Source organism: Mchenga conophoros, linkage group LG22 (assembly GCF_057382185.1).
Source record: "Mchenga conophoros isolate Kocher_MC1m ecotype Shallow Benthic linkage group LG22, M_conophoros_male_GT1.1, whole genome shotgun sequence".
Lineage (NCBI taxonomy): Eukaryota > Metazoa > Chordata > Actinopteri > Cichliformes > Cichlidae > Mchenga > Mchenga conophoros.
The window spans coordinates 9,755,544-9,782,814 of NC_140546.1; the positions used below are offsets into that span (position 1 = coordinate 9,755,544).

Genomic DNA, 27,271 nt, shown 5'->3' on the forward strand with positions numbered 1-27,271 from the left:
TCTCTGTTCAGATGCTGGTGTCTCCTCTCTCTGAGATGTCTGCAAACAGTCCCAGATAAAACAATAAGGATAATAAACAAACACGTGACTAAAATAACAATTGTGACTCTGATGTGTTTCATGTGTAGCAGGATGGCCTCTATACAGCAGTCGCTGCAAGCATCCACATCGGCACACTTCCTTTTCTTTAAGCAGGCGTGCTGGGCTCCTCCTAAGGAAAGTGTGAAACTTCATTTCCTTCATGCTGGTGAACTTTTTACCAAATATTTTCATCAAAGCTTTTCCATCACTGACAGGGATTGTTTGGATCTTCACACTCATCTCCACCAACCCTAAAAAATGAGTCTCACTTTGCTCATATAATGCCAGGAGTGTCTCCATATTTCACAAAAGTCTATGCAAACATGTAACAGTATCCCATATTCATATAAATATTATTGATATTATAACAAAAGCTGTCACCAACACAATTGTCCCAAGTGCTTTTTTTATTAGTTATTGCAAATGCTTGATTGCAGTTCTTGCTAGATGACAAAACCACTTATTAGGTTTAGAAGGAAATGACTTTTTCTACATGAGGTAAAGTTGGAGAGCTGTTTCCCCAAACTAAATGAAATCATCATTTAAAAAACTACAATCTGTATTTACTCTGAACATCTGTGTTAACGTTTGAAATTGTAAACATGTAAGTGTAACAAACATGTTAAAACATAAGAAATCAGGAAGGGGCATGTATAGGAATTTCTTTTAGTTATGTATTAATCACATTATTTTATTGTATGATACCTTGGTGCCACTGGATTTTAACATGTCTCACACTCATACAGTAAGACAAATGGTGGGGGTCTAGTAAGGAAGTTGGGGGAAGCAGGCAACTCCACAGGAAGAGTCTTTTGTCTCTTTGAGGACTCTGGTAGGTAGCAAGGGAGTTTGAACCTTAAGGTGTGAAACAGCTGTGTACTGCCTTTTGTTCTTGGAGAAGGTATTTAAAGTCACCCCTAGTTTGTGGATTTGTGGTAAGCCATAGCTGTAGCTTCCCTGGGTATAATCTGTTGCATGAGGTCCAGTCAGTAGCAGCGTCCTGCTCCATCTGCTTCAGATCGTGCCACCCTTTTCCTGCAGCCACCACCTGGACCTTATTTTCAGGGCTTATTTCAGAATAATTTTCTCATCAGTCGGGTTTAATAAAACTGTACACCTACCTTTCACAAGAATTATTCTTCTCTGTTTTAGTTGGTTATTAGACAAACTCTTCACCCACTCATCCACATCCTCAGTGCGAGTCTGGCATACATTGCTCTGCCTGCAGCCGAGGTCCTGGTTTATAGTATGTTGAAGTACATCAAACTTCTCCCTGGAGGCTATGACTTCATGATGTGCTGGATGAGCCTTCTCAGTGAATTCAATCACCTGTTGAAAACCTTCCTCATCAGAATCTGCATTGAATCATTGAATCCGTTCTGCTTTAGATTTAAACACATCGATTGCGTTTGTTTGTCTGCATCTGAAGCTGAAACTCGGGTAGTTCCTGTAGTCTGCCATCTCCAGTGACATTTGCTCATACTCACGTATCAGTTTTAGGCAGTTCTTACACAGGTGAGGGAAAATATCATCATGCATTCCCAACAATCCAGGTGGGGTGGCTGACCTCAGGCATGCCTTTTTCCACACCACAACAGGTGTAAACAATTGGCAATTAAGCTGTGGCAACACCCAGAGACTTGCACTGGCACTGCAAGGCGAGTAGTTTCAGAGAGATGTAGCACAGGGAAATTGTTAGTATGCACATCTTACGTACACCTTTCAGGACCTGGATTATTAATTATGACTATTAATATAAGTGATTACATTTCCCACTTATTTTAGGATCAATAAAGTTAAACTAAATAAAGTTAAACTAACTCAAAATAAGAAGATGAGAGAATCAACGATGAGTAAAGGAGGACAAGAGCGAGGTAAAGTCAGTGAGGGAACAGGTAAATAAACAGGAATCTTTTAATCTGAGTGAAGGCTACACATATCATCCTAATTATTTTAGATTCTGCGGGTCTGCAGACTCAGACGTTTGCCCTGCTCACAAACAAACATAAGATTTATGACCACAGTTAATATAAAGAGATCATGGTCTCAGTTTGCTCTTCAGTTATCTTATTGAGTACAGCATGTGGTTCATTCTGTAATTTGTCGTCCCATTAGAGTCAATCAGAAGGAAACAACAGGGCACAGCTGCTCTGTGATTCACACCACAAGAGTTGTGTTTTCTCTTCCTCAGTTCACAACTCTGTCCTCACAAACAAACAGCCTCGGTGGCTAAAGATCCAACTTTTATTTACACTCTGTGCTCACAAATGAAAGTCAAACAATAAAATTATGAACACCAGAGATGTTGAAATGTCAATTCTAAGATGAACATGATCACCATGCAGTTAACAGGCACTAACTAAATTTCCTAGAAGCTCTTTCAATATAATCTCGATCTATATTAGAAGCATCAATTTTATGGTTTTGTATGTCTTTATGTTCAGGAATGAGACACAGAAAAGGACAGGGTGTTATTCGGTGTCCATCTGGAGGCAGATGTGCTGATATGATACAGAAACAAGTCCCATGCAGTGACCCACAGGAGGGCTCGGTCATCTAGATCAGCAGTGATATTGTAATTCCCCTATTTATTACTGGGTATCATCCTTTACAGCTCTGAGTCACTCCCAGGCCTGATTGGAAAAAACCGATTCAAAGCGTCACCCAAAGCGAGAACCGGAAAAGGGAGTCTGTTCATCCCAACATCCCGGACCATTTGACAAACTCATGTGAGACCGAAGAATCAGTCGATTTGAAAATAAACTCATGTCACGATTCACGCCTTGCAGTAAAATCACTTCCTCTGCTGGAGCTTCAGTCACATTAATCACCCCATACAGACTGTGCAGTCGCCTGACAGCATCCGTTTCCCCTCAGACCGTTTCCACATGGATGAAGCCTGAGAACCAGAGAGCGCTTTGAAAACATTCTGACTGATGTGTCTGTCCTGTCTGCTTTTACAGGACAGAATGGTGCGATCCTGTTAAGCTTTAAAGGCTTGTTGTCCTTGAGCCGAGAAGCACCTGAATGGACTGCAGTCTGCTGTTTGAAAACATTAGTCTGCACACAGAGCTCAGAAAATGTGAACATTTTTATTAGACGCACAAAGAAGTGTAGATATCTCTGAGTTAGCATCTTACATTTACAGACATTTTCTTCAGTAAGTCGTTCGAAGATGCTTCGAAGATGCTTAGTGTGATTAGTGAAGAAATACTCAGATGTGATGCTGCTTAATAATTTATATAAAAACTATCAGAAATGCCTGGAAGGGTGTGTTTGTGACTAATATTAATGAATAAAATAACTTTGTAAGATTTTCAACTTACATTAGTTTTGCTGGATGTTTCTTCCTGTTAAAAAGGAGTTTTTCCTTCCCACTGTCACCAAAGCACTTGCACATAGGGGGTCTAATCATTGTTGGGCTTTTCTCTGTTTTCCTTGTATTATTGTAGGATTTTTAGCTGACAATAAAAAGCACCTTGAGGCGACTTGTTGTGATTTGGTTCTATATAAATAAAATTGAATTGAATTACATCTGTATTATACACATTTTTAAATTAAAACTAAACTCTAATGCTGTTTGTTAATTGATGATTAACTGAATTAAAGTACAAATCTCTGATTTAATACGCACTCCTTTTAAAGACATCCTGCACACAACACGTAGGGTTATCAAACTACAGCTTCACACATGCGACATGCTGATGACCGACTCACATTTTCCTTCGGGGACACTTAGATTTTCCTTCTAGCACCACACAGACACACCCACACACATAAACACACTCCTCCTCCGCTGACTTTCTCTGACGTTCACAAACACATGTCGCATGAACCGCAGAAACTGAACCGGTGAACAGGTGAGATCTCTCAGGCGTTTGGCCGCTTCAGCTGGACTCTCTCTGACATCCGCCTGGCGCTGTACAGAGACACTCCCATCCCCACCGCGGCCATCGTCATGGCGATAGGATCGATGAGGCTGCTCTGCGGCTGAATCTGGACCTCACCCGACATCTGCCTCTGTGGACGAGGTGGACACACAGGTGAAGAAAGGCTGTTAAAATATTCTTACTCCTCACTGAGTGTTTTCCTTTCAGTCACCTAGGGACTGCTATAGTGAGACACTAAACCTTTCAGTGAATGCTCCACTTGGGTAATAATTCATCTGGCTGATGACAGCTTTAAATGTTCACGCTGTCCAATAAAGTTAAATTCAATAAAACAAAGGAAAGGCCCCAGAAGGTGCTTTAATTTCCACACCTTAAATGAGACTGATAACCGGGACGATAAATGTGATGCTTACATCATATATAACTTCTTTGGTTGGGTTTAGGAAAGGTCATGGTTTGGGGTAAAATTAACCCTTTTACCACTGATGATGATGAGTTGGAAGTGACAGATTCATCTCATCAATGTGTGTCAGGGCACAAATGCTTGCTTTGACAAAACAGCACTAATAACGGTAATAAAAATGTGTGGGCATAAAGAACACAAATGAATCCTGATCCCTTTATTTTCCTGGTAACATTTCACTAATGTAAAAATAACCAACACAAATGACCAAATCGTGATCTCGAATCAGTCCTCACGCACCCTCCATAACCGACTCCATCTCCCCGTGGACCAGCACTATTTCTCATTTATTATTAATAAATACCCTCTAACTGGATCTTAGTTTGTTTCTTTACATTGTCATTCTGTATTTCTTTAGTCTTTTCAGTCTTGAGGTCTTTCTTCGAGTTACTGTATATATCAGAGTTTATTAGTTTGCTCAGATTTTTTCCTCATATTAAGTTTACGTTTGTGTTTCACTATTTGGTTATGATTGCTTACTTCCTGTTCTACTTTATAAGTCATCTTCCGTGACTCGTAATACATTTTACGTCCTCCCCTGTGATTGTGCTGATTGTCTGCACCTACTTCTTGTTTTTCACTACTGTGTTCACATCCCCGATTGCATTTCTGTGTATACACAGCGCCGTCTCACCCCGCAGTCCTTTGCCTCACTGTCTCTTCTGCATGTCTTCAGTTAGTTTTCCATTTTTTTATTTTCAGAGTGGATTAATAAAATCTAATCATTGTTAAAGTAACAAGTTTTAAACCCTTTCCAACTTCACTACAGTAGCAAACATCATAACCTGTCATCTGTGCATCTGTTGGACACGCCCAGGAGTCCGCATAACTCCACCCTTTAGGCGTGACAGACCTACCTCCTTACCACCAGACACAACCTGCTTCACTGCAGTTTTTTTCAACTACTTTAATATAGCTTAAATTAACAGTATATGAAGGAATTAAATTAGACACAAAAAGTGTGATTTAATCGCCCGATGGGCCAATGGAGGGAAAACTTTTCCTAAAACCACTGATGTGTCTTTGATCTGTGAGCGATTAAAGATCAAATTGATATAAAGTAAAGGCTAAAGAAGAAGTCACTCATTTTTTATGAAGGTAAACATTAAATCTACTCACCTACCTCACCACCATTTTTGGTACTTTTGAGAACTGAGCAGGACGACAGCATCAGTTATTTTTCTGTTGCTGGAGTCTGAACAGCTTATATAACATAAACCCTCCAGAGATGGAGCTTTCTGAACATCCTGTCCACTGCTGCTGTTTGTCATAGTCTAAAGTATCGCTATTAAAAATGTATAGAAACCATAAATTATTCATTCAGACTCAGATTTGCTTTATGATAACAACAGCTAGAAGACTTTTCTGTGCACACACGTTTACTGATGAAGAACCACTTAATGATGAAACATGGATGTAATCAGGAATTAAGAGTCACAAACCTGGAGGAGGCGGAAGTATCCCGGTGTCAGTCTTCCCAGTCTGATCATCATTCCTGCTGCCTCAGTTTCTCCGACGGGAGAGGAGCTTCCTGCAGGAGAGGAAAACTCCCATCCCTCTTACTGTTTTCATTAAGTGAGCATTGTTAGATGAGATTTATGCAGACAGTATGGCTCAGTTTCCCAGACATGGACTTAGATTTAAAACAATTTTCAGAGGTGATCTTCCGTGAAATTTTCTTTTAATTTAGGACTAGGCTCACTCAGTGTCTGGCAAACTGGCTGAATATATTATGGTTGCTTTGGACGCCTTCACTGTTTGACGGGAAAAGCCCAAAAATATATAATTAGATGCATTTCACAGAAAAATAAAGGGAAAAGACACATTTTTCTTCCACATCTCATTTATCCTGCTGTGACACCCTCCAATTTATCTCAAGGAGAACTTAATCTTCTTGATGGAAATCAGTGACTTTAAAAACAGATTTCTGCCTCACTTTGAACTGCCTGGTTTATTTGAGGATGTTTTTAATAGATACATATTTAAACCATACTCAAGAGAAGTAAATCTCTGTGGAGAAATGAACACTTAAATTTTATTTTGAGCTATTCATTGTAACAAACCTAATACGTTGCAGACAACATAAAACTGTCTTTAACCCAACTAGTTTAGTCATATTGAGGTAATTCAAACTGATATCACAGCCTGACATAAGTTTTGTCACATCTCAGTTTCAAAGCCACTAAAGCAAGGAAATGTTTGAGGATATTAATTTTTTATTAATATCAATACCTTATTTTAAGTCTTCTTGTTTAGTATTTCTAAGGCTTACACTGTGTGACCCTTTAATAAACAGTTTATAACACATTTTAAAATGTTTTTGGACGTATTTGCCTTAAGCAGAAGCTAACTGATGACAGTAAAAGCTGTAATTATATAAACTTTTACTTTATCACTTTAACAGCTTCATTATAATGTGTTATAAGCCATTTATTGTTGGTGTCTCCACAGCGTCATCAGCCTTCAGGTAAAACATATCAGCCTCACAGTTTGAAGTTAGGAGGTCCTCGTGGAGTTGATGAGCATCCAGTTGGGATCCAGACGTGCCTTCATCGACGGCAGACGGACCTCCGGCCCCGTGAAGCCCCTTGGCAGTCTGAGCAAACAGGGGGCAGCCTGACGTGCTGAAGAGGGTCCTGTGTGTCCCTGCTCTTTTGTACAGTGTGCCACACAAACACTCGCAGCGCCGCATGAAAAGCTCCGGCCTGTCAGGGGTGATTTGGCCATCCAGCCAGTGAAACGGGTGAGAGCGGAGAGAGGAGGAGAAGAAGAAGAGGTCGCTCTGTGCAGCATGTTGCACGCTTGAAGGAACATGTGTGTTAATGCACTGCAGTCACTTATGTAACCCATAAAAGAGAAAATACTTTTTAACAACCCAGCAGTAAAAAGTTTAATTTTTACAGCCAAAAAAACTGCAGCATTTAATGAGAGCGTTAACCTCGAGTGGATGTAATTACACTGTGGGCTTATTATGTTTAAAGGTAAAGTGATGTTACATAATGCAGCGGAGTCTATGAGGCCACATTGATTGTTCAGGCTCTCTTTGTTCGTGGTGCAGGAGTGGTTACATAAATGCAGGATGAAAACATACCAAAACATTAGAATTTTATTTTTAACGATTTAAAGATTATTGTTAATAAATCTAATTACTTTATTAGTTTTGATGCAAAAACCATAATTATTTGGAAAAAAAGTACAATTTGACTTTAAAACAGATTGTACATGAATGCTCTGTGCACCGAAATAAGTCATGTTAGCTCCAAAGGAAAGCCAAGTTACTGCTTCTCACAGTCGCACTGAGAGGACTTGAAAAATATGTAAATAAATAAAAATATAATAGTCTGGTGGTTATGGCTCAGATAAGTCTTCAGGAAATTAAAGTAAGCCAGTGTAACGTTGTCTGAAAGGACAGAGACTGTGTGTGTGCCTGTATAAAGGGCTGGGGTGGTGGGCTAGACTACAAGGTGTTGATTGTACACATGGAGTGACCTCACGTCTGCATCTGCTGCATCCCTCGAGAGCCACAGGAACCAGAAATGTAAACACTATAAGCAGCTTTCTTGAATTATTTTTCTTTTATCTTTCTTGTTTTCTCTTCCTGACAAGTTGGTTTTCTTGTTCTAGCCTTAGTTTTTAGATCTTGGTCTGTATTTTGCTTCGGTTCCTATTTTGAGTTTAGATTGTCCCAATCTGTTCTCGTCTCTGTGTTAATGCTGTTGGGTTCATGTTTAATGTGAGTTTTCTTGTCTCTGTGTTTAGTACGTGTCTTTTTTATGCAAGCTTGTTTCTGCAACAGAAAAAGAAAAAAACATTTTGCCAGGCAGAGCAAAGGTACAATTTTAAGCTATTTTCTTTTTAAGTTAGCAACCCCAAATTGTGTTTTTTAGATGGTGGATACAAACTTCCATACCTTTAGGTTGTTTTCTCTTCATTTTCCTTCTGTTTTGCTCTGGAGTTTTGAGTCTCCACCTGTGTCTAATCCCTAATCATCACTCTGTCTAGAATTACACCTTGCACTCAAAACAATAGTACTTGTCCTCATAAATATGAAGCAATAACTGTGAGTAAAATGCAAATTATTCAAATTATTAATCAATAAGGTAAACATGCTTGGTATAAACTGAATGCACACCAATTAAGTAAATTTCATTTAACCATGAAGTTTAATGTTTAACATTTCACTTTGTAACAAAATTACAAAAAAAACCTTGCATAATTAACTTACTTAAAGTCTGCATTTTTGAGTATTATAATATTATTTTTTTAGTGTGGGTTGTTTGCACTGAGTCACTCCTTCACTGCCCTTTTTTCCCCCCGTTTAAAAAAAAAAACGTATGTATCTTCTTGCCGATTGGACTCAGTTATTTTGGACTGCTTTAAACTAGTAAAGTTCACTTTAAGTTGTAATGAACTTTCTGACCCCTCTGCTCTACTCATGTATCTTGACAATTCCTGTAAAACACCTTAATGCAGTCTTTACATTAATGCAGTTTAATTTTATGAGCATACAGCACAATAAATGCTGTGACATGACAATGTGAATGCCTTGTATTAAGAGTGACTTCGGTAACGTCAGTCTGCAGAAGACGCCGTGCTGAAGTAGTCTGGGTTTGGTGTTGTTGGTTCTCCTTTGTCCTGACTTGGGGCTCTGACCGGCGTTCTTACCAGCGTCACCTTCACTCCTGCCGGACCCTGAGCGTCCGTGCTCTCCACTCCAACGACGTGTCCGATGAAATGCTGAAACACACCGAAACAGAACGTCAAGACTACAGCGAGTTGCTCCTCAATTTTTAAAATTTTGATCATTGTTCACAAATAACAGGAAAAGAACTGAATTAAAGATAAAGAAACTCCTTTGTATCTAACAACTCTTTACAGAGCATATTCTGAAGGGCATCACATTTCACCAAAACTTCAGATTTATATTTGGTTATCACCTTAAAATATTAAAAGTTTGCATAATAACTACCGGTACACCAATTCCTCACCACCATTTGTTCTTACCCCCTGCGTATTTAAGCTGACTTCATGATCATTTTGTGCTTTGTGCATTATTAGTGCAGAGTTAAGATCTACTGAAGTTATTAATTAGTGAAGTCAAGCTACAGCAAGTCTAGTTAAGAGTATTTTCCTTTGTGCGTCGTACTTAACCCTGTCTCCCTGTCTACAGAGCTTCCTGGATTTTCCCCCGTGTGATTCCCGTGTGGCAGTGTCGGAGTGTAAGCCTGTGATCGTGTGTGTGGATGATTTGAAGAACGCGTGCTTTCCCCCTGGACTTCCCTGGAGACCCCTTCTTCCCTCACTCAGCTGTATATAGCACCCCCCGCACCTTCTTGTATATACACCTGGTGAATTGTAAATAAATCCTTCTTGTGAGCATCAGAACTGGAGTCCTGCGCTTGAGTCCTCCTCCAAACCGTAACATAAAGTACGTCTAATCTCATCTTATATATTTTCATTCATCTTCTTCATTTATGTTATTGGGCCCCTGAATGTCAGGATTTATCTACTATTAAAACTAATTTCAGAGATGCTTTCTAAGCCACAAACTCCAAATTAAGCTGAAATTCATTACATGCATTAAAAATGCTCATTCTCAGAACCAGAAAATGAGCTATACCTGAAACAGACTTTTTTCTTTGCTCCATTTTGTGAAAATAAGATATGAGATTTAAGTATTTTAATCAATTAAGTGGGTGACCTGTAAAAGTCACGAAAGGTTAAGTGTAAAGACCTCAGCAGGGCGGATAGCAGCGTCCTCGTGCTTTGGTTTAGGTCTGGATGATTCGGCGTACTTCTCCCTCTGTGCTTTTACTTCCTGTATACAAAGCGCATAACAAAAATATACACTTACTACTTATACTGAGAATCTAGATATTATTATTGTTATTATTATTATTATTAGGATAGAATTTATAGTTAAAAATCTTTAAACCTTCAGGGCTTCATAGTTTGAAGTTCTGGAAACATAATCCTCCCATGACTTCGCCATGAACTCCTTTTGCTTCCAGCGAGACTTCATCTGCGATAAAGACAGAAAAAAGTCAGAATTCATTTTACTATCAAATCAATTTTATTTATATAGCACTTTTAAAAACAACAACTGTTGACCAGAAAATAACAATAAAATAATCAGATAAAATTTAAAAGGAAAGTAAAATAAAAGATAAGAAAAAAATAAGAATAAAATAAGAATTGTATCATTAATAATAAAATAATGACAAAATAATGACATTTTTACTCTTTGGCTTTTAATAAGCATTATTAAAAGCCAAAGAGTAAAAATGGGACTTTAAACGAGTTTTAAATGTATCCAGTGTTGGAGAGGTCCTGATATGTAAAGGCAGTTTCGGAGCAGTCACAGCAAAAGCCTGATCTCCTCCAACTAAAACAAATTGTCCCAGAGGATCTCTGCTTCTAGTCAAACATACAATGAAAACGTTTTACTAGACATACAAAAAAAGAAAGAAAAAAAAAGAGTGAATTTGTTTGATTATGCATGTGAAAATAAATCTGATTATTTGTATAGTAGCTCAGGAAGAAAAAAAAAACAATCTGTGTAATATAATTTGTCTTTTTGGGGTTTTTTGTTAAAGAAAAACATTTTAAGCTGACTTTCATGTAAGCTATTTCCACTCCTTTACTCCATACCTCTGTGTATGTGAGTTTCTCTTCTCTGATGTCCTCCTTCTGATGGTGCTCCAGGATGCTGTTTTGTTCCTCCACGATCCTCTTCGCCGTGTCCTCTGCGATCTTGCAGATGGTGCTCAGAGCCTCCTGGTCGGGGCTGATCGGCCTACCGCCTTCCAGACTCAGTTCCCGGCTGATCTCATCCCACACCTCACCGACCTGCAGCACCACAAGAGACAGACATGTTGATGTTTATCTCGGTTTATGTCCTCTGCATCTGAAACCTTTAAGAGAGCTCCAGACTCCTTTAAGTCTTTACTCCCTGTGACTAACGGTTATTTATAGATTGTTTTCCTGACAGACTTTCACTGCCTGAGTATCCAAAACTTAAGCTGCTGGTTCAGCCACAGTAAGACAAAATAAGTTGGTCCCTCAGAGTTCTCGCTCTCTGTATTTTGTTGAACGAGGACTTTTGTACTTTCACTTTGAATATCTCTACTCTACTCACAGCTAAAGCTTCATATTAATTTCAGGTTTGAACAAACTTTGAACAGATTGTAAGTCTGAGCAACTATTATATGAAGCATCAACAGTATTTCCTCTTCACTTTTACCTTAAAGTCTAGATATCTCCTGATGATGGTCAGAGTCACATAATCTTTTCCCAACAATCCAGGAAGATCCTGAAACCCTGAAAAAGGAAAAAGTCACAAATACTCCCGTTTGCTTTTTAATATAACAATATTAGCTGTGCCCAACAACTGAATGTTTTGAACAGAACATCATGATATCATTTTATTACTCTGATATTTCAAAACTTCAAAATATCTTCAATCAATAAGTGATAAATTTCATTTAAAAAAGCCAAATTGAGACTGAATATGATTTGAAAGACTACAAAAAGAAACATGTAAAAATAGCCTTTTGTTTTACAACCTTCTGGATTTTGTTTTAATGGTATTTTTTTATTAATAAAAATAAATACTAAATAAATAAATATGTATAACTGGTCTATAGGAGGAGCTACAAAGAAATTGGGCTAATCAAATAATCTAATTACAAAATCTTCTTAATAAATACTTTACATTTAGTATGAAACTGAATAATTTGTTTGGTTACCAATTTTGCAGAAGACAGAGTAAATCTTCGATCGCAGGTTCTCTGACATCTCCAATACTGCAGCACTCGGCACGTTAGCAGGAAATGAAAGCTGAGCTTCATCCAGCTGGAAAAGACTGTGGATAGGCCTCTGAGGATCTTCAAGATAAAAGAAATAACAAAGAGAACTATATGAGATTACAGAGCCAAAAGGACCTAAAATCTGATTTTTACCTGCTGGCAAAATGTAAAACTTTTAAAACCTTCTGTCTGAGACGGAGAGATGAAAAAACAAAATCCATCAGCTATGCAAAAACATACAAAAAAAGTATTTTCATTTACATTGTTTCCAGTTATATTTAACCATTCCCTGCATCTGGTTGGCTCAGTGGTACAGAACGTTATCGTTACATAAAAATGTCAGATAAAAATCAGATGTTTATAAAATCCAGGTTGGGAAAAGAAATAATGCTGTGTGTGTCGAAGTCCAACACAGACAGTGGAGGACAAAGCAGAGGCGCCCGTAAAAGACCCCAAAACAACATTACACACTAACAGGATACTTTAAAAAAAAAATAATTTTGCATCAGCAGTTTAGTAGAAACATTTACCTGTTAGTGCAGCAGAAATCTAAAAAACATAAAGTTCTTTATTTCGATTTGATATCTAATTGAAAGAAAAAGGTGAAATCTGTTCTCAGTGCGATGATCTGAATCAACATGGGAGCATCGCAGACCGACCTGCGATGCTTCCATGTTGATTTCGAGGAACTCCTAGCTCCTCCTCTTCCTCTCTCCACAGCTGCAGCAGGAGTCTCGGAGCCGTCTGTCCGTTGCCGTCCCTCCACGTCAGAATGTACGGCACCGTGTTCGGGTTGTCACATAACTCTAACAGGGTGGCGAGGACGACACTGTGCACACACCTGGGGCTTGTCTGCAGGAGAAAAGGACGTTTATATTACCTGTGAACGCTGCCTTGTATGAACTAGCTTTAACACAGAGCAGCTGAGATCCTATTTTTAATCACAAAATACAGGAAGAAAAAAGGAAACTTTTATAGCCTCGACAGTAAATTCAGGAAACTTTTACTCACACTGAGTAAGTTGAGGAGAAGAAACACCCCATCTTTAACCAGAAAGTAATCTTCTGTGGTGTAGCAGCCTACGACACACGACCTGATGGGAGAAAAGGCGCACAGACAGAAACTTTCTCAGCTGTAGGAGACAAAAAATAGACCCCTGATAGTTGGCTTGTAATTGCAACAAAAAATGTGCTTGTTGAGCTGCTCGCAGGTCCATAACAGAACTGAAAAATCAAGATCAGACCCGTATAACAAGTGTTATGATGACCTGAACTCGAGGTCATTATAACAGATCTCGAGATTCTGTACTTTTATTTCTAATGGGGTAGACATCAAATATTTCTCCAGATTAGGTTAAAATTCACTGACCGTCTTCATGCTGATGGTCATATCTGTTACTACACCATAGCCTATGGATAAAACTATGATTAAATGTAGGTAATATTGTAGAAAGTAGTAAATAATGTTTCCCAGAAAGTTGATTCTGTTCATATGGACCACAATTCACTCACGTTCTGTGGACAAACACATCGAGTTCACCAGGGAGGATATGAAATAGGACAGTAAAACGACAAATTACTGTGAGTAATAGAGAGACTTTTGAAAGTTCATGTGTACCATAAACCAATGCTTACAGCCCAGTATTTAAGGTATAACTCTCACCAGTCTCTGGAGCACAAATTGGGTATTATTAGAACGCTACAGCACCATCTCCTCAGAGCACAGTCCCCCCCCTCCAGGATCCTCCAGGATCCAGAAGGTTAATCACTGCCTGCATAAAAACTGTTGGTGATCCCTCATGTCAGGGGTGTCCAACTCCAGGCCTCGAGGGCCGGTGTCCTGCAGGTTTTAGATGTGTTTGATCCAACACAGCTGATTTAAATGACAAAATTACCTCCTCAACATGTCTTGAAGTTCTCCAGAGGCCTGGTAATGAAATAATCATTTGATTCAGGTGTGTTAACCCAGAGTGAGATCTAAAACCTGCAGGACACCGGCCCTTAAGGCCTGGAGTTGGATACCCCTGCCTTATGTGAACAGCTGAGACAGGCTTTTTGAAAAACACAGCATCTCTGTCACTTTCGCCAAAAAATGGTCCACTCCAAGGACCCCAGGTCTCTCGGAGTAAACAGAATAATATAGTGTACGTCATTAAGTGCCAGGAGGACTGCTGTTTATCATGCATCAGGGAAACCAAACAACCTCTCGCTAAACACACAGAAGACATGCTTCCTTGGGGTGGGACTCTGCAGTCTATTGAACCTGCATATGGAACGCCAGGACTGCCATAATGAATTAATTAAATACACCATTAAATAATTAATTAAATGTGGCAATAATTAATTAAAATTGGAATTAATTAATTAAATAAATAGTTATGATATATGTAATTAATTAATTATTGACACATTTAATTAATTATTTATGTATTTCACGTTTTAATTAATTATTGACACATTTAATTAATTAATTATTGACATATTTAATTAATTATTTATGTATTTCACATTTTAATTAATTATTGACACATTTAATTAATTATTGACACATTTAATTAATTATTTAATGATATATTTATTTATTTCATTTTGGCAGTCCTGACGCCTGGCTCTCATCATGAAATAATTTTATCTGTCAGCCTCACCCATCAAACTCAGGGGGCGGGGTTAACGCTGATCGAGTCAAAACCATTGCTTTGGCCTGGTGGCCATTGTTTCTAGCACACAACAACCGGCATGTGGAAGCTAACAGAACTGAGCTTTGAAAAACCCTGTTTGTGTGTTACCAAATACCGTTTTAATATTTTTTTAGCCGAGAATGTAGTGGTTTAATCTTCATGTGTCTGGTCGGTTTGTCAAGATACAGCCTCTTTGCAAAAGTGTTTCGATGATTTCGGAGATGTCGTCCCAGTCTCACGGCAAAGCGTGGGATAGACCCGCTCGCCTCGCAAGCAATCCCACCGACAAAGCGCAGGCCCCGGTACACAGCTGTAGTAACCCCCGCTGACTTCTTTTACTGAGGTTATATTTATCGGTGTTTTATTTCCTGATGTTCTTATGTGTCCTACGTGTTTCAGTCGCCAATTCTGAATTATAACTAACATTAAAAACATGTTTAAGGAGGAGAGAGAGCAAATAAATCTGTTTAACATCTGATCTTTGGGTTTTTGTTCAGTAATCAGCGTGACCTGTGTATAAACACATAAAAGAGATAACGTTGGTGTTTCCGTCATGTAGTAACTGCTGGCTTTAACTGTACAAAGGTTGTTCGACACTATGAAACACAGACTTCATGATGTTCGGCTAATATTTTTATTGTGAATATTAATCATGCTGACCTCGCTCTGTACACCACGCAGCGAGGTCAGCATATCCACGATATCCTCAGCTCCATGAGTTAACACAAAGTTTCCCAGCTGACTAACTGCCAACTATTCCAGAGACGTGAAAATATACAGCATAAAGAAAAGTGTAAGAGACTCAGCAGCAGATTAGAATAACAGTTTGTGGCGTGAATAAGACACGGCGGGACCACGGAGCAACGTTCAGAGTCATCTTTATTTACATCTCACCACACCACAACACCCCCAAACCCCTCAGTCCCCGTGTTTTTAACTAGGCGGGCGTGATTAAGGATGCCGTGCAGGTGCGTCCGCCCTCCCTGCACGGCACCGCAGACCACGCCCCACCACATACCCCCATCGCCCGATTGAGGCCGGGGAGCCATCCGGCCGAACCTACTCCCCCACCGCCAGTGGGAGAGGGAATCAGCCCGGACAGCTGGCACCCCCAGGCCCCGGCCAAGCGACGGGGAGGTGCGAGTTCAGGCGGCCGCCCGCGAATCCAGCGGCGCAGGCAAAGCTGGTTCGGAAGTCGGACACGTGACAGGTGCACCCGGCGCGGCCGGCACAAGCGTGAGCCCCAGCTCACAGGTGGCTGGGCAGAGGTGTGGCGTGTACAGGCCTCTGGTGGTGGTGAGGCCGGTCTGGCGAGCACGGCGATCTCAAGCGTGGCGCCCGCCTCGCTCGCCAGTTCCACTCGAGCAAGCTCCCCTGGCACTGGGACCTCCAGCTCCTTGCGCGGCCCCTCCGTCACCGCTGTCGCTCCCTGCTGGAGCAGCCCATAGCGCGACTCCTCCGTCACTACTGCTCCCTCCGCCGCCACTCCCGGCTCGAGCAGCCCCTCGTGCAGCTCCTCTTTCTCCAACCGGCGCAGACCCTCGCGCACCTCGTCTGCCGCCTCCGGTTGGAGCGGCTCATCCACCACTCCCGGCAGGAGCAGCCCTTCACCTGGCTGTTCCCCCTCCTCCGGCAGGCGCAGATCCCCGCGCGCCTCGTCTGCCACCTCCGGCTGCTGAGGTGCCTCACGCGGCTCCTCCACCGCTTCACTGTCCTCGGGACACACCTGTGGGGGTGGCGCCCAGGCCCAGAGCAGCGCCGCCAGCTCCCCAATCCTTTCCAGGTGCCGCTCGGACTGGTCCTGCAGCTCTTCCTGCTGGCGACGCACCTCCGCCGCCTGCTCCCGCTGGGCGGCCGCCATTTCGGCCACCCTCTGGGCCAGCTCCTCCATTCCCTGGCTCCGATATGGACCCGCCGTGCTGCCTCCTGGGTTTCGGCACCAATGTGGCGTGAATAAGACACGGCGGGACCACGGAGCAACGTTCAGAGTCATCTTTATTTACATCTCACCACACCACAACACCCCCAAACCCCTCAGTCCCCGTGTTTTTAACTAGGCGGGCGTGATTAAGGATGCCGTGCAGGTGCGTCCGCCCTCCCTGCACGGCACCGCAGACCACGCCCCACCACACAGTTATACATTTAATAAATCACCAAATGAATCCAAGAAACGAGCAAACCTGTTCCGACAATTTGAATTTGTATTCCCTCAGCTGCAGACTCGCTGCTGTTTAAATGTTTGAAAAGGAAGATTAGATATAAACAAACGTCAAACATAGACTCAGTCTGCCTTCACATTTGATATGAGGCCAGCACGTATAGTGGCCTCAGCAGGCTATTACTGAAATACACGTGCTATATCATAAACTATGATATAAACAGGGAGGTCCTATTAACATGTTTAGTTTTAAAGGACACCTTCCTGCCTTTAGTCTCATTCATGAGCAGTATTCGTTTTCTTCTAACATCCAGAAGTCTGCACAATGTGTTTCATAGTTTGTAACAAGCCTTTGACAGGTAAACATAACATGACCGAAAAAGCAAAAAAAAAGCAAAAAAAAAAAAAAAAAGAGAGAGAGAGTGTTGACATAAGAAGAGAAAATGCTCTCAATTATGGAGACAGGCAAATGGTTCATTTATGTTTGATGTGTGTTTATTCCTCCCTAAATATCGTCGGTGAAGTTCGCCATGCACGTCAGATTTTCCTGCGCATTTTTATACCTCTGCCAACAGAGAGAAAAAAAAAATCACATTCTAACAGACAGCTGGTGCTTAGAATACAGTTGAATAACTATTAAAAAACAGATGATATTTAGATGATAGTTCAGTCTAACACATGTGCCAGTGGTTCATTAAACGTCTGTGAAACTATGCAGTTATGAAACGTAACTTTAACCTCAGCCAAACCGATTTGCTCAGTTGTAAATAAAACAGCGAAGTAAACGTGACCCGACAGACAGAACCTGAGTGAATGAAGTCCAGCGTTTAACCACTGAGAGCTAAAACTCAGCTGAGGTTTGAAAGCTGTGTGCTGGTGATTGGACATCAGCCGCTGATGAAGCTGTTCGCCTATAAAGTGCTCTGTAAGGAAACAAGCTCCAGCAGCTCTGCGCTCGGGGAAAATACTATATTTACTTATCTTGTGCAGTTAAACTGTGACTATCACCAGGTAACTAGGCGTGTTTCTTGAATTAGCAGCAGGTGTTAAACAGCTGACAGATGAGGAGGAGGATGCATGCAGGTAAACTGAGGGTCTGCTGAGCTGATCGCTGGTTTCGTGAGAAAAATGTCAGCTCGTTCTTTATGTTACAGAAGCACAGAGACACAAGACCAGGCGGAAAGAGACGATCGTTTGGTGAAAATGAGAATCTGCGAATGCAACATGTGGAACACGGAGAGTGGAATATGTAAACAAACCGGTTAATGTACCCCCTCGGTGCGCTCTGCATGCTAACTGTTAGCAGAGCTAGTGAAATCTCTGAAAACATCTGAGCACTTTTGCAAACATGTTCTATGTTGACAACCTGACCAGACATACGGCGCGACATTCGCGGCTAAAACACTGTTAAAAGTGTAGCTGGTGACAGAAAAACGGCCTGTGATTTGATCTGCATTCTGGGATAACTGGCTGCCCCAAGTCTACACAAGCAATCGATTATCTAGGATCGACCTGTTTTGACTTACTTTGCACGGCAACCAATCAAATGTTAGAGAAGCTGCATGGGCAGCGTTAACCCCGCCCCCTGAGTTTGATGGGTGAGGCTGACAGATAAAATTATTTCATGACGAGAGCCAGGCGTCAGGACTGCCAAAATGAAATAAATAAATATATCATTAAATAATTAATTAAATGTGTCAATAATTAATTAAATGTGTCAATAATTAATTAAAATGTGAAATACATAAATAATTAATTAAATGTGTCAATAATTAATTAATTAAATGTGTCAATAATTAATTAAAATGTGAAATACATAAATAATTAATTAAATGTGTCAATAATTAATTAATTACATGTGTCATAACTATTTATTTAATTAATTAATTCCAATTTTAATTAATTATTGACACATTTAATTAATTATTTAATGGTGTATTTAATTAATTCATTATGGCAGTCCTGGCGTTCCATACCTGCAGGCCAGTGGCCAATCTTTCAATTATGAGGAAGTGCACATCCTGGGCAGGGAGCAACACTGGTTAGAGTGAGGAGTCAAGGAAGGCGAACAACCATAGTACATCTGTCACCTTCTTACAGTGCCGTGATTGCAGCCACTCCCAAGTAGGGCTGGGCCATATTATACCGTTCACGGTAATACCGGTATAATGTTAGGCAACGATAGGAAAATGAAATATCGCGATAGAATGGGAGTAAAACGCGCATGCGCAGTGCCTTTGTTTTCATATGCACATGGCCGATTGTTGAGTGAAACAGATGAACCAGAATTGGTTTGTAAAAATGGTGCAACTTCCGTGATGTGGAACTGGTTTGGTGTTTGTCCGTCAGATACACAACAAAGCACATTTTTTTGCAGAACATGCAAGCGGCCGTTGTTATTGTCATATTTGTCGGACTAAGATGCTCTTAAATCTGGGAGTAATCTGGGTCCTAAACTCCGTATGCTTCAGGTCAAACAACACTGCAGCATCACTTAGAGTTAAAAACTGTATAAATTCTTTCATCTTTAATAAAACGATCAGCATTGCTGCTTTACCAGGTGTAACTATAAAGTTTAACTTCCAGGCATCCATGAAAACAAAAGTTATTACATTTAACGGAGTTAGAAGTTAGCAGGAAGCTAGCGGAAGTTAGCTCGCTAGTTTCGCTAGTTACCTAAGCATGATATTGCATGTTCTGACTGAGAGAGTTCTGAAAAAAATCAAACGTACAGCTCTGCTATCACTTCCAACATAAAAGAAGACAGGAAACTAAACAGCAGTGACGTTTGTAGGGTTACTGAAGTTGGGCTAGCTGGTATATAATGATGTGCTACGTGATCGCTAGCGACACAGCTATGTTAGCATAACATAAACAGTGAAGCTGGAGGACGAACACTAACACTTTTCCACTTATAAAAGTTAACGTTAAAGTTCCTGATAGTTAGAGACAAATGCAATCGCATGGCAGGATGCTGTAAACGGACCAAACTTCAGTCAGGAGAACAACTGAGATAATCCATCCACAATACGAGGTTAGTCATTAATATACTGCAACAACATGGGAATAGAGCAGCTGCCAGAGAATTCACCATTAATGAATCAATGGTACAGAAGTGGAGGAAGCAAGAAGAATGAGTTTAATAAAGTTTGATTTATCTGACTGCTTTGTTTCGCTTAATGTGCCTTATAATCCTGTGCACCTTATGGTCCGAAAAATACATACTGCACACTGCAGTTTAATGTTGCAAAGCACCTCTTTTTAACTTCAGTGGATATTATACATGGTTATGCTTCAGGATGTGTCAGCCCATTTCTACTGGAAATGCCTTTTGGTTAAACTTTCAGCAAGGAATTTGCATTTGCACTGTTACATTTTTATAAAGCTTTAATGTACATAAAAACCAGCTTCTTGTTTAAGTGAAAATAAATGGAAGATTGTTTTTTTGCGCTAGTAATGTTGTGGAGTTGTATTTTGTCTCGCATCAATTATATCGTTGGTTATATCGTTATCGCAAATTTTCAAATATATATCGTGATAAATATTTTTGGCCATATCGCCCTGCTCTACTCCCAAGCTCACTGTAAGTCGTACTGATTAATGTTCATTATGACTAGTTTACTGCATAAACCTTCAGAAAAACGAAAATAAAATTGAAAATAAAATACTTATCAGCAAAAGGCCCCAGATTTAAGAGGTTAAATGCCTCTGAGCTGAACTGCATTCATATTATGTAAACTGAGCAAGTCCCATTTGTCCGCTAAGGCAGTTATGCCATTAAATCGAAGTGAGTTTTTCATCTGCTCCAATACAGAAACTATATTATACAATTAAATTATGCCTAACAAAGACATCATCATACATCTGGCTAACAGAGTTACACTTCTGGTTTCTCATATTACTCTAGCCTGGATCTGGCAAATGTAAATGACTGTACAAGTATGAATAAATACAGCAGTTAATCTATTAAAGTGTGCTGCAGTTCACTGACCACACACAGTCCACTGTGGAGAGCACGAGCTTGTTGTGTCCGAGGCCGCTGTAAAACTTGTCGGAGCCTTTTTTCAGAAAATGAACCGCCATCTCAACTCCCTCTGAGCCAAACAGTTCCTATGAAACAGAACAGGCAGCAAACAAACACAGACTCACCAGATATCCAACTAGCCAGTTCTAAGCGCTTTTATTAAGTTAGCAATATGAGCTTTACCTTTCTGTGCATGTCGGTCTCACACAGCGTTGAAAGGATCACCTGAATATCCGACTTTATCTCCAGAGCGACGACATCATCTTCATCAGGACCCGCGTCTATCTGCATGAGAATCCCTGAGGAAACACGACAGCTTTGACTCTACTGAATTCATCAACAGTAAATGTTGATATTGAGCATGTGTCCAGTCCAGTCACCCAGAAGCTGGTTGATGATTCCCTGATCACAGAGGTCCTGGTTTACAGACTCTTCACCCAGAGAAGTCACCGATCTCAGCACTCTGATACAGTGCCGCGTCTGTGCCTTCTTACCGCCTCTGCCTCCGGTGGCGTGGAAGCTGTGACCCTGGCCAAAGTAAGAATCTGAAATAAAGGAGAAAATATAGTTACTGACTGATTGTTCAGTTTGTGAAAAAGTTTGCGAACCCTTTAAGATTTTGTATATTTCTGCATATATTTTCTTTGCAAGCTCCTTTGAATATTTCTGCATAGATATTATCTAAAATATAACAAGTGTTTTACCCATTTTCTAAATACAGATAAAGAAAACCTGATTAAAAATTCAAATGAAAATGTTTCATTGGACTTTATTTAATGAGGTGTGTATTACATGGATTACATACTTCATTAAAAGTCAAAAGCATGTGAGAGGAGTTGAAATGTGTATTATTTAAGAGCTATTTTTGGTTAGATTTGGGGGTGTGATTATGAGGTATTTTGTAAGCTGTGAAACTAGTTAAACTATCAGTTGCATTAAAAAATAACCTTTAAGAGACAAAAGAAGAGTATGATAAAGTGTAAGAGATAAAAGCTGTTTAAATGTCTGTTGCGTAGCAAATCATGGTCATGACAAAAAGTAAGTGTATAAGTGACTTTGTGTTTGGCTCAAATACACTCTGATAGGACACTGCAATTCCCTTGACCTTTAACCTTTCAGATACAGTACAGATTCTGCTTGGTCTTGTTTTTCTTGTGTTTCCTAACCTGGCCCAACACACCAGTCCAGCAGGAGTAGCAGACAGGTACTCCCCTCACAGGAAATGTACTCCTCCAACATGAGCGGCCCGATGGTGGCGAGGGTGGCCAGCGCCTGCAGCTGGAGCTCCTCCTTTTGCGCAGCGGACCAGTGTCGTGACCCCGACTGACACTCAGACGAGGAGGCGACAGGCGGCTTCATGAGCGCCAGCAGAGCCAGAACAACACGTTCTTCTTTATAAAGCTGAGAGAAGAAAACTGAGTCATCACACAGGTTATCCAAACTTAAACAATAACTGGGTGAGCGTGTGACTGACCTGCAGGGCAGCCAAGTCCCTCGACATAACAACCAGCAGATTCAACAGCAACTTCTTCATTTTCAAGTCTTCGTTACTATAGCTGAGCTTCAGGTTGCGGATCAAAGGGTTGTGACTTTTCACTAAAACATAAATAAAATAAGCAGTTTTATTTTCATAAAAGATGCTACTGTATTCATGAATAATGAAGTCATTTGTAAAAAAGTGTGTAACATTTAAAGGATCGAGTGCCCTCACGCTCTGGAAATGTGCTGAAAACCACAAGCTGTTTGGCAAATGAACTCTCCTGAAAATTAGAAACACCTCAAATTATTAAAGAAATTCATAAAAACACCCGGTGGGTGAAAAAAAAGTAACAAATTACTATTCATTAAACTGTCCTGTACTCACAATAAGCTGTGAGCCTGGACTTTCTGCAATGAGAGTTGTGATCACGAGCAGATCGTTTCTGAGTTGGAGGTCTGAATGTCCAGAGCCGGTGTTCAGCAGGTGAAAAAATGCTTCTTTCAGAGAGCTGAGGAACAAATAAAGCCAAAAGTCAGCTATCAAAGGATAAATGACAGCACAAAGGCCTGCCACATAAGGAACACACAACCAACAGAAATCAGATGAATTACAAATAATTAAACTTTTCCATTAAAAATGATGGTTTGGCTAAAATCAGAGCTGCAGGCATTTCAATTATGTAAAATCATTACACACAACAAAAGAATGATGTATTTGTTATGTTTATTTCATTGTAGTTCTGTATTTCTTCCCTAGTCTTTTAAAGGTGTGTTGATTGTTCGAGGCATTTAATAGATTAGAAAAACATTGTACTTAAAATCTTGAAATTTTTGTGAAGTAAACTCCAAGGAATTTTCCCTTATGCTGCCTCATTTAAAAGATTCTACATCCATCAGGCACATCGTGCACATTTAAAAGCATCTTAAATGAGGAGGACACGCGTACAGGACACACTCCAGGGTGCCGAGCTGAGCGGTGACCACCTCCTTGTTGCCCCTCTCCAGCAGGTTCCAGAGGATTTCGGAAGAACGGAACAGGACCTGGCCGGACGGATCGTGGTCGTTCATGTGGAGACATACCGTCTCTGCTCCTCGTGCGTGGAGTATTGACGAACAGTTCATATCTGTGGTTGTAAAGTGAAACATAGACGTGTGTAACCCAGTAAATAACCCAGTTATTTTAAGGACACTTAAAATCATCATTGTCCGAAAGTCTGATTTATGTTCTTGAGAGCTGGCTACGTTCTCCAATGAAGGAGGTCATCTGCTCCTCCCCTTCCCTCCCTCACTGGCTCTGCATTGAAATAAATGACTGACCAGAGCAGCTGGAGAGGATCTGAAGGATGTGAAGGAGTTGCAGTTTGATGGTGGGCTGGTTTTCGAGAGTGGCCATGGAGAGGAGAAGTGTCTGAGCCAGCTCACTGCGCTCCAGCAGCTGCAGCCTGTAGCCTGGAGAGGTCGGCTGGAGGCCTGAGGAAACAGAGCAGAAACATTATTAAATACAACTATAAATGTTTAAATGCCAGGTTCAACATCAGGGAAGAAACAAGCTAAGAGATCATTATAAGCCATTTAAAGTGGATTTATTAAGGTGATTTCAGCCATAGCGCAATCCCTCACATCAGCTTCTGTTTAAAACAAGTAATTTTAGCCCTTTTCCTCTTACCCCAACCTCATCCTGATTGGCTGACCCTCACAAACAGAAGCAGGTGGTGCTTCTATGCTTATATGCAGAGTTGTGCAACTTAGATGAACATATTAGAGTTATCAGCCTTTACAGAGCCAGGAGATGAAAAAAAGGCTTTTGTCAAACATGGATTAATTTTTCATACAATCTCCTCATTACCCAAAACTTTGAAATGTTAAAAATAATCATTAAATATTCTTATTGATTATATTTTCTTCTTTTTTTCCCCTTGAATTATGTATAAATGCCACATATTGTACAATTGTATATATATTTCATGTGAGCTTGTTCTTTTTTCTTTGTTCGGAAGAGAGCAGAGTGGGAGGTGAGGGTGGGGGAAAAGGGTTTCTATTACAACAGCATATTATTGGAAACTACCTTTGTATGTTGTTGCAAAAGTAATAAAAAATATTTAAAAAAAAAATCATTAAAAATTCTAAAAGTGTGCATAAAACAGAAATTAAGAAATTAAATTGTCCACTTTAAGGAACAAGACAATTACACTAATAACTAAAGAGGAATCAACATTAAAAAAGTCATGCCATGGTCAGAAAAAAACCCCCACAAATTAGATTCAGATGAAAATAAAAATTAGAGTCGCACTAAACATGAGTTTCTGGAACAAATGATGGTCAATTACTTTAATAAAGACTAAACTAACAACAAAATATATAAGTAAAAATGAGCCCTTGTACTGACCAGCCACCTACTTCACACTGGCGATATGCCTCTTGAAAGTCTACCCAAAACACTCTTTTAAATTATCAGAAAAATAACTTACCAATCCTTATTTCAGCCTCATATTTGACAGATTTTATGATCTATTCAACTTGTGCTATAATGTGTTCAAAAACTTTATCTCTTAATCCTGAACAGCCTCATAGGACACTGGGTACGGCTGTAAGCTCATGTACATATCTATATGAAATCTAACCAATTCTAATAAAGAAAACATGAAGAAAACAAATGAAAAGAAAAGAGAAGAAACACAAAGGACAAAGAAAAGCACAAGCATGCCACCACAGACGCCATGACAGAGCCTCACTTAGTGAAAGTCTAGAAAATCGGTTGTTAGAAGGGAAAGTCCGAGGCTTTCGTGTGGTACCATCCGTACCATCGAGCATCTGTTTGGGAGCCACAGAGCTGTAGAATGATTTCACGCATTCAAATATGAGCTGCCTCACTTCGGCATCAGACACTCTCATCAGACACCCTGCCAAGAGAAACACAACTCAGAAGCGCTCCATGTCGTCATTCTCATCTGAAGAACAAAAACTTCAAATGATTAAACATTTCTTAAAATTTAATAATCTATATTTCTGAGTTGTTTTTAAAAATTCACATCTTTAGAGGGAGCTAGCTTGTTTTGAATGTCATGCAGCATGTAAGGTTAACATGCCATAGCAGAAATCTTTCGATCATTAGGTTTGTAAAAATGTGATCATGTATTGCAAACAAGACCATTAAAAACCAACTAAAATAATAAAAATGTTTCAAAATTAGAAGCTGGAATTATGAAATGTTTCACAATTTTGTTCCTGTTTTGAATTTTTAACACTCTACGATCAAATAATGTTACTTTCTGTCTTTTTGTTTAAAAAAAAACCCAACAACATAATTTGCACCTGTATATATATGTATTTAAAGCAGCAGTGACTGGCCAATCTGCGAGCCCTTTATTACCCATATGAGAGAGAAACTCTGTGACATCCTGAGCGTAGTGCAGCTCGTCAGATGTCTTCTCCTTCAGAAAGGGAAGCCTGAGACGAAAGACAGCAGCACTCTGATGATCAGATCATCTTGTGAGATAAAATATGAGTTGTTTGCTTGAAAGGGTTTCTTACCTACAAATTGTAAGAGCTTCACACAGAATGGACACATATTCGGGGTGATCTGTCACCTTCTCTGCGCAGATGTTGAGTATTTTTGCGATGGCTGTCAGTTCTTTTAAAAGCTTCAGACAGTTAAAGAAGTTTTTGGCAGATTGTTCACTCATGCAGAGCTAAATCCCGATAAGGGAGGGGAGGTGATGGGTCATTGTGATAACTGAGCCTATTTCTGAACAGAAAATGCTGACAGAAAGAGTGATGCTGTGATAAATTAGAGCCTTGGGACCAATGTTTGGTTTTGTGTTTACATGGTATGAGAGCAGATCTATTTCCATCACTGCAGCAGGGGACCATAATGAGGAAAATTTGACAATCTGCTGCGCTGTGTGACGCATGAGAGGGATTTCTTAGAAAGACAGTCTACAATATGAGAAAAAAACCGAAAGGATACAAAGCCAATTTGGCTTTTCTTCAGTAGTTTCTTCAGAACAAAAAGGTGCCTTTCCTTCAAGTTAGTCTTTAGTAAAAATAGGGGGATTAAATGCACTATATGTGTAATACAATAGCAGAAAAAAGAGGACTGGCATTCAGGTTTTTAACTTACTGTCAAAGGATCTTCAAGAAGACAAATCACCTTACTGAGATCGAGACTTTTAGCATTAACCTGGAGAGGAATTTAGGTTATAGTTTAGGCTGGGATATAATTTGCAATTTCTGAAATGCTCAGAAAAGTTAGAAACAATTTAACAGCAACACTATTGTGTTCAGCTGTTGATGCTTTAAATACCTGTAAATCAGGCGTTATCACACTCTAACAATGTCATTTACTTTCCCGGTGGAGACATTTCCAAACTGCTCACCTCCTGATGGCGGTGGCTCTTCTGGGATGCTTTCAAACCAATTACAGGGATCCCCGGCTTTCTTCTGTGCACAACTTTTCCCGAATCCATTTGTAAATTTAGAACCGCTTTCTAGCTTCAGTTTTTAAAGGCTAAAAATTTAAAAAAAATTAAACATTCTCCTTTTTTAATACCTGCTGTTTTTGTTTTCGAACAAACGTGCTAACGATGCTCAGCCTGAACTTATGTAGCTTTTTAACAATCACCTCTCCTCTTCTTCTCTCCGTTTATGTTGCCAGTCTGACAGCGTACTGCCGTTGCTATGGTTACCCTGGC

General features: G+C 40.0%; 1 protein-coding gene and 1 long non-coding RNA gene across 4 annotated transcripts; both read right to left on the reverse strand.

The window, feature by feature from the left end:
- Nucleotides 1–3,154: 3,154 nt before the first annotated feature.
- On the reverse strand, nucleotides 3,155–7,193 carry LOC146548805 (uncharacterized). The gene is made up of 3 exons (XR_014890514.1): nucleotides 6,922–7,193; nucleotides 5,877–5,965; nucleotides 3,155–4,101 (listed from the first exon to the last, which is right to left on the reverse strand). It is a non-coding gene; the product is annotated as an uncharacterized LOC146548805 (long non-coding RNA).
- A 903-nt stretch (nucleotides 7,194–8,096) lies between these two features.
- On the reverse strand, nucleotides 8,097–27,253 carry cfap69 (cilia and flagella associated protein 69). 3 transcript variants are annotated; one of them, XM_085262123.1, is made up of 23 exons: nucleotides 26,957–27,253; nucleotides 26,701–26,760; nucleotides 26,548–26,613; nucleotides 26,112–26,221; nucleotides 25,951–26,027; nucleotides 25,313–25,480; nucleotides 23,898–24,050; nucleotides 23,527–23,704; nucleotides 22,966–23,089; nucleotides 22,813–22,861; nucleotides 22,576–22,697; nucleotides 22,268–22,502; nucleotides 21,482–21,646; nucleotides 21,285–21,400; nucleotides 21,069–21,187; nucleotides 13,254–13,335; nucleotides 12,902–13,094; nucleotides 12,183–12,320; nucleotides 11,678–11,754; nucleotides 11,086–11,283; nucleotides 10,370–10,456; nucleotides 10,169–10,252; nucleotides 8,097–9,171 (listed from the first exon to the last, which is right to left on the reverse strand). In XM_085262123.1, the coding sequence occupies exons 1-23, from the start codon at nucleotides 27,044–27,046 to the stop codon at nucleotides 9,007–9,009; spliced, it is 2,856 nt and encodes a 951-aa protein (XP_085118249.1). In that variant the 5' UTR covers nucleotides 27,047–27,253; the 3' UTR covers nucleotides 8,097–9,006. The 3 variants fall into 3 exon arrangements, with proteins under 3 accessions (XP_085118249.1, XP_085118251.1, XP_085118250.1); XM_085262124.1 differs by having other exon boundaries at nucleotides 8,099–9,171; nucleotides 25,382–25,480; XM_085262125.1 differs by lacking the exons at nucleotides 25,951–26,027; nucleotides 26,112–26,221; nucleotides 26,548–26,613 and having other exon boundaries at nucleotides 26,884–27,253.
- Nucleotides 27,254–27,271: the final 18 nt, after the last annotated feature.

What these genes read in the sequence shown, in the direction of transcription:
- cfap69 (XM_085262123.1), bottom strand. Translation starts at nt 27,046, where the DNA reads ATGGATTCGGGAAAAGTTGTGCACAGAAGAAAGCCGGGGATCCCTGTA. An exon ending in AGAGTTTCTCTCTCATATGG is followed by an intron (nt 25,481 to 25,950) that starts GTAATAAAGGGC and finishes TTCTCTTGGCAG; the next exon opens with GGTGTCTGATGAGAGTGTCT. An exon ending in GGAGATATCTAGACTTTAAG is followed by an intron (nt 11,284 to 11,677) that starts GTAAAAGTGAAG and finishes GTGGTGCTGCAG; the next exon opens with GTCGGTGAGGTGTGGGATGA.